This window comes from Bidens hawaiensis, unplaced genomic scaffold, assembly GCF_021521415.1.
Source record: "Bidens hawaiensis isolate Kalapana, Puna unplaced genomic scaffold, B.hawaiensis_p1.1 tig00002617_1, whole genome shotgun sequence".
Classification (NCBI taxonomy): domain Eukaryota; kingdom Viridiplantae; phylum Streptophyta; class Magnoliopsida; order Asterales; family Asteraceae; genus Bidens; species Bidens hawaiensis.
In genome coordinates, this window is record NW_027491142.1 from 2,991,280 (window position 1) to 3,001,946 (window position 10,667).

General features: G+C 33.6%; 1 protein-coding gene and 1 pseudogene across 2 annotated transcripts in view; one reads left to right on the top strand and one right to left on the bottom strand.

Moving 5' to 3' along the window:
* Nucleotides 1-8,749, bottom strand: part of LOC143620583 (uncharacterized) — a 185,491-nt gene extending 176,742 nt beyond the window's left edge. Inside the window, exons 1-5 of the mRNA XM_077092248.1 lie at nt 8,180-8,749; nt 8,008-8,109; nt 7,774-7,889; nt 7,633-7,695; nt 7,249-7,326 (exon numbers count right to left, since the gene is read on the bottom strand). Of these exons, the coding sequence (XP_076948363.1) occupies nt 7,255-7,326; nt 7,633-7,695; nt 7,774-7,889; nt 8,008-8,109; nt 8,180-8,384 (558 nt within the window). The 5' untranslated portion in view covers nt 8,385-8,749 and the 3' untranslated portion in view covers nt 7,249-7,254. The remainder of the gene's footprint in view (nt 1-7,248; nt 7,327-7,632; nt 7,696-7,773; nt 7,890-8,007; nt 8,110-8,179) is intronic.
* Nucleotides 2,137-6,117, top strand: LOC143620621 (uncharacterized; annotated as a pseudogene). The gene is made up of 4 exons (XR_013151365.1): nt 2,137-2,242; nt 2,823-3,049; nt 3,130-3,616; nt 4,657-6,117. The product of XR_013151365.1 is annotated as an uncharacterized LOC143620621 (transcript).
* Nucleotides 8,750-10,667: the final 1,918 nt, after the last annotated feature.

The window sequence follows — 10,667 nt, forward strand, 5'->3', positions numbered from 1 at the left end:
GAGTTGGCAATCAACCACGTTGTCCACGTCTATCATTTTACAAACGCTTCTTTCTCAGTACACTTCCCTTCGCTTTTTCCAATTTCAAGCTTAACTACAGGTTTGAAATCTCTTGAGAAACCCTAATGCAATTTCGGTTGCAACACATCTCTTAATCAAAGCTTCATGCTATGGCGATTCCAATTCATTCTCGATGCAACCCCGATTAGTTATCTTTCGTTTAATAAAGGTATGTTTTCCATTATTCCACCATTATCACACTTCAATCTTTGTTCGTATTATCGTGAACTAAATCAGTGATATATATATGATTCAAATCAGTTGCTCAATATTCATGAGGTCTTCATTCAATGTGTGTGGACTTATAAGGAATTTTTTATTATATGGGGTAGTTGGATTTCTGAAGTGTGATTCATCTATGGTTTACATTTTTTTTTTGTGTGCAGGGATACTCTTAATGCTTTGGGTTGGTTTGTTACTATTATAGAAGAATATCTATGGCTCAAGTTCATGTTTCATGCTCCGGTAATAATATTATTTCAATTTGAAGTTTTAATTTACTTACCATTTATATTTTTAGTTTTGATCTAAAGGTTGTTAATTTAGAGTTCAGTGAATCAAACTGAGGTTTTCTTAAATGTGATATTACCGGTGATTTTTAAGTATATACTTTCTCACATTCCCTCTATGATATTTGAATAATTAATTTACGTCATGTTTAATTTGTTTGTATGTTAGGTTGGTTAGGACTTTGCTATGAATAATCACGAATCGTCGGTTGATTGAGAGCTAGAAAACAAGTTTGTCTCGATATGGTAGTTTTTGTTAATGCTCCTTGGTTCTTAATTTGGTGAGTTTGATTGTTTTTTGGTTAATAGTCTATGATTTTGTTGTTTGCGCTGCTGTTTAAGCAAATTATCATCTGCGTTTTGGGCGTAACAGTCAATACATGAAGCCTTCTCGCATTAACTAATTATATGTGCAACAGTGTAGGAAGTGAGAGGCTTAAAGAATGCTTCACTAATTGTTTGCATCAAGGGTGAATGTAAGTGAGCTGAGGAATATATGCTGATGAGGAGTGTAAGTTTTTTAAATAAATTTCTTAAATAAGTTTGTTCAAAGTAATTTTTAGGTAAGGTTTTACTCCTAAATCCATTTGAATTTCGAATGATTTATTGAAAGCTAGGTTTTACTTTGTGTAATTATTGTATGAATTCTGAAGTTATATCAAGGTTTGATACTTTCTCATTGTTTGTCGTATACAAGTGTTCTTAAATCTCAAGTTTGAATTGTACATTTTGCACTAAAATGCGTTTTTAAGATCTTTTAACATCAACTGGTGCAAGTTGGTAACTGTTTAATATCAAATTGATATGCAGCTAGCTACAGAATTGCGTGGTGGATGTTGTTAACTTTGGTGTTAGTGTCTGGTCATGAATACAAAAGAGAGACATGATGATAGGTTCAGTCGATTTCGAATACAAAAATAAAGCATGTTGCATTGTTACCACATACAAATCCATATTTGACTTGCGGTATTTTTTGCCTCAATTTAGGATCATGAAATCTGTACATTTGACCTCAAAAGTTAATAAGGAATTACTATAGATGGTTTTTCATTTTGTATACAAAAATAAAGCATTTTGGCTATTCTGTTCAACACATACAGTTGGCAAAAAGGTTTGATATTTAATATTTTTTGGCAATCAAAGGTGGCTAATATGAGAGATTCCAGTAAATATTAGTTTTATGGTGAACAAACATGATCAAAATAAGTCTAAAGCACTCTTTTGTGCATGAATTGAAAAGGATGATTGTTGGTGCTGAAATGTTAGTTTTGATGTGATTATAAATAGTTTGGATGTGAAGTTGTAAATATCTGCTTCCATGTATAAAATTTATATTATTGGTATATCTTAAAACTAATTTTTCAACTCGTGTGTCACACGGGCATGTAAACTAGTATGTGTATATATATATATATATATATATAGAGAGAGAGAGAGAGAGAGAGAGAGAATAAAAATAGAGCAAATGTTGACAAAGTTCATGTCACTGTTCTAACTTCTAAGAAGGTCGTTTCTTTGTGTGAAGATTTCTTCTCTCTCTGAAAAACCTTCTTTCTTTCTTTTTCTTTACAAAGGCTTTTGCCATTTTTGTAATTTGTTTCATTTTCAAGATTCATTGAGTTCATTTCAATCAATTCCAGTTTCTTCAAAGCTCATAAAGATGTGGGTCTAAGGTACAATTTTCTTGCAAGTTCTCGTTTTTTCTTTCTTGGAGGTTTGGCCTTGTATTATAAATAATCTGTTTCATAAAGATTCAACCTTTTGTTTGAATTTTTAGAATTGTTGAAAAAATAATTAATTTGGGTATAGAGAAAATGTTGATAATTGCATTCAATTACACAATTTATCAATGTAATTATTTTGTTTCTGGAAGTTATTGCAAAAAATATTTCAGGGTTCTTGAGTTCTAATATGTTTCTTGATTTTTGTTTTAAAAAAGTTTTACTTTTTTATTTAGTACATTTTTTTTCTAGCCCCAGTTGACCAAAAAACTACGTGGTTATTATTTGTATATTTATTTTATATTTAGATTCTGAATTAATATGAACTGCAAACAGGGAAGTTCTTTTTTGGGTTCTTGATAAGCTGATATGCTAAATTGTGTGTTATCTTATCTAGTCATAGATTATATTTATTTTGCCATAAATTAAATGAAGCTAGATTTCATGCCTATAATATGAGCAATTGGTACCGAACACAAAAATTTTGTTGCTCTTGATAAGGGTTTGTGTAATTTATTTGAGCTATTAACAGGAACTGGAACAGAAACACATTATAAGAACTCGTTCCCGGGATACTACTCCATGAGAAATGCCGCTGAAGATTCAAATAATACCAGTTGGCATCTATTTCACACATTGACCAACAGCCATTATTATGATAGTTTTACTCCAAGGACCGTCACGGATGCATATTCAGGTCATGATAAACACGAGCTTAAACAAAAGATGCTTCAGCACGAGGCCATCTTCAGGAACCAGGTACCTTTTACGGGCTTACCTTTATCTCGAAACACAAATGCTAAACATCCCCTTATTTGATTTTATGTTTGTTATACAAGGTTTATGAACTCCACCGTCTTTATAGAAGACAGAGAGACTTGATAGAAGAAATTAAAATTAAAAGAAAAGAGTTGTATAAATATCATGTTTCTATCAATACGTCATCTTCTCCAAGCCTCGTGGCGTCTCGAAAACCGTGTGCTATTTTTGGAGCTGAAATAAGTATTTCTCCATTAACTTTCTCAAAAGGGAACGGGTCAAAGGATTGCGAGGTAGTGGATTGTAGACCTTCAAAAGTTAGAAAAAAGTTGTTTGATCTTGAACTTCCGGCTCATCAGTATACCGAGGCCGAAGAAGCTGAACATACTGCAGATAATAACCAGATTTCGGTTAAAGAAAATGGATTCGTAGCTAATGGAGTGAACACTTTTTTTGATGATGGTGGGAAGAAAGATAGTTGCTCTATTCGATCTAACGGGTTGGCGGATCTTAATGAGCCCGTTTACTGTCAAGATGTTGACTTTCTTGATCCAGCTGCTAAACCAGGTGATTTCTATTATTTTAAAGCGTTTTACTTTTGAGATGGGTCAATTGGGTGTTATGAAGTGATTTAACTAAAATAGAAACGGGGCAAACCGGTTGACACTTGAAGGTTGCCTTTTATGATATATTTAGCAATCTTTTTAAAATGGGATATTGGATTTTAATAATCTAAACTTTGGCCTATTGGCTGGTATATTTTCAATCTCAACTTAAGAAATTCCCTAGATTAATTTCTACTTTCATCCTATTGGCCTCTACTGAGTCTTTTCTTAACGGGAACTAACCCGCAAAATATGTCATTTCTCCAAGTTGAGGGGGACAAATGCAAAATGTAATTAAACTTATGAACTCACCGCCATTGCCACCACCACCATCTGTTTATGAAGGGAGGGTTTGAAAATTTATACAGTTGTTATTAATTAATATATATAGTTATGAAAAAAATAAATAAACTATACATATTATATAAAGTTATAATTAAAAATATATATAAAAATAATTAGAAATATATAAAACTTAATTAATTAAAAACCACTCACAAGCCGAGCTCGAGCTTTAGAAAGAGAGATAGAAGCGAGTCGAGCTCGATCTCAAGCTCTGTGTAAGTTAAACTAGGCGAGCTCGAGGCTAGTTGAGCTCAGGCTCGGATCGGCTCGTTTGCACCCCTAGTTGGAGAAGAAAAATAAACAAAAGTTTTGTCTTATCCCATCAACTTGGAGAAATGACATAATTTGCCCCAAAATTAACTTGGTTAGTCTCCATTAGAAAAAGGCCTGGTGGAAGCCAATATGGTGAAAGTTGGGATTAACATGACGAATTTCTTAAGTTGGATTATTCCGGTCAAGGCCAAATTTTGAATTATTAAAATCCAATATCCCTTTTAAAATTCAAAATATTGACTTTGTGGGTCGGCCTAACCAAACCCGGCCCGTTTCAACCGTCTATTAAAGTGACCCGCTTGACCCATTCCCATTTGGCACCTCTAATGTCTGTTTCATAGTATTACCGCTTTGAACTAAACTACATATCTTCATTTCAAACAGGGAATGATAGAAACAATATGAATCACACCTCTCGTTTTAATCAAATTCCTTTGCTCTTTAGCCCTCCTAGTGCATACCCGTTTACGAGTAACTCAGGTATGGGGAATTCTTGGGGAAAGTCAAACGATAACTTTACTCACAAGTTAACCTTGTGCCAAACACACCTGCCTTTTATAGCATCTCATAACAGCCATGAGGTTTTCAGAGACAAGTGGCATATAAATGTCAATGGGTCATCATCCGGGTTAAAAGAACCATTTGCTAGAGTGCACTCATCTGACTTTGGGCCTCAAAAGATATTTAAAGGCTCAAACTTTGTTGATTTAGCGGATACTATAAAAGATATGGATTTGAATTCGGTTCAGAACTTGTCTAAAGATGACGGTAATTCAAGAAATTGTGACCAAACTGTGCTTCCGTGGCTTAAAACTAAATCAGTAATCTGTAAGAATGGTGATATGGCCTCTGCATCAACAGTTGAACGCAGAGAAATTGACATCAATGTAGCTTGGGATGTTTATGATGACATAGACAAACAGATTGATGTCAAAAAAGATGCAGAAATCAAGAATAATTTTGACTTGAATTCGTGTGTGACCGATGATGACGATTTATTAGTAACAGAATCTTTTAAAAGCTCGAAAAGGAAAACTATAGAGATAGATTTAGAAGCACCTGCTGTTTCAGGGATTGATGAAGAAGATGAACCGGATAATCTTGAAAACAAAGAGCTTCAAAAGATTGCAGCCGAAGCGATCGTTGCAATGTCTAGTCAGCGAGATCACTTGGGGGCCGTGCCTAAAGCAGCCAATGACAACAGCGACAACGATGATCCACTTTTATGGTTTGCTGATGTCATCAATTCTGGTGAGAAAAACATAGCTTCCGACACACGTGAAATCGATGAATATGAGATGTTGAATTTACAATTAGAGGAGACCAAAGAAGAAGATTACATGCCAACACCCTTGGCTCCTGAAAATCAGGAACCAGATGAAGTGGGCCCCGAAGATTGTAGGCCCCGCAGAGGGCAAGGGAGGAGAGGCAGGGCCCGCAGGGATTTCCAAACGGACTTCTTTATCTAGGCACGAGATAACCGAAGACATTCAAATATTTGGAGGATTGATGAGAGCTACAGGGCATTCTTGGAATTTAGGATCAAAACGAAATGGGGCCCGGGGTAGGCGGAAGCTGAAGGCGGTGGAGACAGCTCCAACCGCCACTAGATCACCACCACTGAAACTGTCGCCATCACCGTCTAAGCAGGTGTTGGGATTGGATGAAAGAAAGTTAACAGGGTGGGGAAAGACAACCAAACGGCCCCGAAGTGTGCAGAGTGATGAGTTGTTGGTTGTCATGAGTTCATATTATTTGAAATATGTGTCTCATGGTTTCTTTGTGGTTCATACTGTGATCAATATGACTACTTTGGTAGGAGTGTTGTTCAAGGTTGAAAACTAAATAGATTATATTGTTCATTTGAGAACCTAAAATTGCAAGTCATTGGTTACGGTAATGTTTCTTTCTGACACGACACAAACCTAACATAATAGGTTTAGGTGACTTTCGAGTCAACCCATGAACACTTGCTAAGCGAGTCTTGTTCATGTCAACCTAGCGTAGCGGGTTCACGGTGTCACCTGTTTAAACCATCTATTTATTATTTTTTTTTAAAATATGTTTTATGTAACTATTGGAATTTTTTATGTCAAAATTTAAAGTTTAAAAATAATTGGATTTAAAGATAATTGGTTAGTAAAATAATATAAATTTAGAACTTTAAAGTATTAATACACAAATTAATAATGAAAATAAATGCTAAACATATTTTTTTTCTAGTTAAACGGTACAGCTCGTGTCAGCTTGCAAAAATGCATGTCGTGTTTGAGTTAGTATGTGTGACTAGATTTCGTATAAACCTTTTGAGACAATGTCAGATTCGACTTGTCAACTTATGAACATGGCTCATTTAGTGGCCCTAGTTTCGAGGTAAGCGAACTATTGATGTTTTAATGTATGGTCAACCCAAGTTTTTATTCATATCAACGTGACTGTATATATGTAATTTGTTTATTTTATCTTTTTTATATACAAAAGAAAAGGAAATATATTTGAAATTTATTCGTGCGAGCCAATAGTAAATTTTTTTCCTCGTGTTTGGCTTAAGCTAATAGTCGCCAGAATTTGAATTTTGACGATTTGGTTTTGTTGTAGAGTCAGTTGTAATATATTTTAGTTATAATAATGCATTGACACAAAATAAAAAGAATTTAGAACAATTAAGAATTTATAAAAATAATAAAATATTAAAATTTTTCATAAAAAAGTACTCATAGTTGAGAGAAAAGGGTATTCGTCAATTAGACTAAATACATAATTTTTTTTTTTTTAAGATTAAGAAATAAATACTACATTCGAGTGAGGATCTAATAAAACACAGACATAGCCAGTATGAGTGGGTGATCCTTACACCATAGTAATTAACTTAAGCCAGTAAATATAACTTAAAAAGACAGGTTCTTAAAGAAAAAAATTACAGACTGGAATTATCATCCCACAAACACTTCCACAATATTCATTACAAAATTCAACATTCTATCACAAATCTTCAATACGATTTTCCTTATGCTCAACAAGGCACTCCCGTCCATCTACATCAATAGACCCAACCTGCAATAACAAGAATCATTTGATTATTGACTCTAATCTTAAATAATATTCATGACTTGGCCATTTTGTTTTTTAAATGTAAGAAAATAGTTTACTCTCAAAATGATCAATATTTAGATTTAACATTTCCTTATAAGGTCAGTTAAGTTAGTTACTTACACATGTATGTATGTATCTAGTCTAGTCTTCTTTCGATGTACGGAAGAATAAGGTTCTACGACATAACAACTATAATTAAAGAATCACTACTCATATTACTTATTATAATGCAACCTTATGAATTAACTTTATTATGCGCGTACATACCTGAACGGCTAGGTTTGCTGCTCTGAGTTTATTGAACTCCACAAATGCAAAAGTATAATCGTCCTGCAAACAAATTAATGATTCAGAATTTAATAATGCAACATTGTCGGACATAAAAATGCATAAATAAGCTTATCAGACATCGTATCCTCTAATATGGATGTTCTTGTACTTGACGGGTCCGAATTCCTTAACTGCACGGGCTATTGATTTGCGTGTAACATTTGGTGGTAAGTCCATCACTAAGATCGTCTTAGCTGCAACATTTCATGAACGAGAATTTAGTGAAAAATCAATGCCAACACCTAGCACTCGTACATGATATATAGCTAAATAAGTTGGGTGGTATATATAAATGTTAAATAGAGGCTCTACCTATTCGAGTTGCAGTGGACAAACCGTTTGCCACATGAACAATGTATGCACTAGTTTGATTAACATCCGAAGCTTTTTCTTTCATTGAAACCTCGTTGTATTCTGCTAAACAAAACAAGAGACGTGATGGAACATTTTTCAGTAAACAACACAAGACAAACACTATATATACCAATGGGTGTATTGCTCATGTCAGTAAACCGAAGGAAATCATTTTTCACATAGAAGCCACGAGTTTGTCGTGCCAACAAAAAACTTTGATGGAAGCATTTTGACTTGCCATCTTTGCTTAATAAGCCTGTGACACCAACAAGAATCGAGTTCGCTATCGTCTTTTGAGAGTGAACAGTGAGTAGAATGACAGCCGCGCTCCTCATTTCAGAATCCAATAGTTCAGTTTTAACCTCCTAAACCATAGAGTAAAGAAATATCATAACCAAATTAATGGTGTGAGTACTAACTAATTAATTACTCATCAAGTCAAGACAGAACTGCAGTTTTCGTCCTTGTGGTTAATTCAAATTTGCTATTTCAGTCAAAAAGTTATAAAATTACTATTTCGCCCCTAGAGTTTCAATTTCGTTGTAGTTTTGTCCATCTCGTGAACTTATTTGGACTGAAATAGCATATTTGAACAAATCATATGGATGGAAACCACAATTCTCTCAACAGTCAAAATGCTTCTTGATTGCATACCTTGATAGTTGTTATCGAACACGTTCCATTGACTTTTGTACGAGACATGACACTTTCCTCTTTATAAAATTTGCAAGTATCTTGTGGATAAATGCAAAGAGAGCTATAATACCGTGTCACAAAATCTTCCTATATCTAACATCTGTGCAAATAAGTAATCAAACCCTCATTATATTATTATCATCAAAACAAAATGCCCCTTTTGAATTGGTCTAACTCAAATTCCCCACACAATATTTTCAACCTTTCATTCAACTGTTAACTTTTGAAACCGAACCGACTGGCTGAAAGTTTAGAAAAAAACCAATCGTGAAACTAAACTGATGACCGGCTTGGATGGTTTCACAGATTTAATCTAAACCATAAATACCCCTACTATAATTGCAAAACCGAAGCAAAGCATTTCTTTTTTTCTTTTTAGGATCAATAAAATTTATACTAAGCCGAAAATAACTATATTGAAACTAACAAAGTATTTATGAAAATCGCCATCTTTCCAACCCAAGTCTTTACTAGTTAATTAGAGCAGTAACTAAGGTATGTGAAACAAATCTAACTATGTGTGTACAAACAACAACTGGACAAGAAAATTATTGCACATAAAATTGACCACCTAATTTCTACAAAACTATCAAACTTGCTTTAGCATCAAGTTTATAGATCATCGATGGCGTAGTAAATAAATTTAAAATTTTTGATAAATGCACAGGACAAATGTATCAAAATAGACCTTTTTGGAAGATCGACTTGTTAGACTATGAAAAGATCCGGACTTTTAACAGTGTCAAGCAACAACTTGTCGATCGATCTAATAAGCGAAGAATGTACAACCTGTGAAACACGATGAAGAATGGAGTCTTAAACGCAACTAAAATGTGACGACCACTATGTCGATATTTGTGGTTTTGTAGATAGAGTTATCACATACACAAACTCCTTATATGATATGATATGATAATCATATAATAATTTCATAATCATACCATACCGTATCGTATCGTATCGTTTTGTATCGTATCATATCATATCATATCATATCACAGTCATACCATATCATAACTTTACCATACCATACTATACAATCTCATATGTTATCATATAATACCATATCATATTGTATCATATTCTATGTGAGTTGGATTTGGGTTTGAAGTTGCTTAAAGTCTTAAGCAAACACTAACATTATATGATACTATATCATATTATATAACATGATATCATATTCCCTGTGTTAGAATTCTATATCTCAATATAAGCTAATGATTATAATTTACAACCAATGAAACACTAAACATCTGAACTAATTCTTTGTATGAATTAGTATCACTTTAATTGAAATCATACTTGAACTACAAATCAGTTAGTATATGAAATAAAAACCATGCAATGGAACTCATTTGAGCTAATTAACAGGTTTCATATGGAAGACCAATTATGTATTAACTATAATTGAATGATTAAAATCTATTGCTCCCCCTCACCTTAGCTCATCATTCACTTAGATTTTCTAGTACAATAATACTCTGATCAGGTGAGTAATTTAATGTGTGAAAAGTGGTAATGAAGAAGAAACTCTCTTCTTCATTGTATACATGCGTTAAACTACTAATGAGCAAAAGGTGAATGTGACATCTAACAAAATTGTTACAAACTAATGATGAAATAACTAACTAAAGAGAATCCTATGCTAAATCTGATCTTTGATTAGAACAACTGATGTTTGGCCATCGGTTGTTAGTCTTTCGTTGTTATGATCTTCAATAGTTTGATCATCTGTTGTGTCTTCAGTTCTTTCATATAAGCAGTTTGCATGCTCATAAGTTTGGAGCATTAGTTTACAAAAACTTCATAGTGGAGAACAACTGATGTTTGTATCATCAGTTGTTTGGTTTTGGGACATGAGTTCTTTACAAGGTTTAACAATCTTCCCCTAAACTGATGATCCCAAAACCATTTATTCCCTT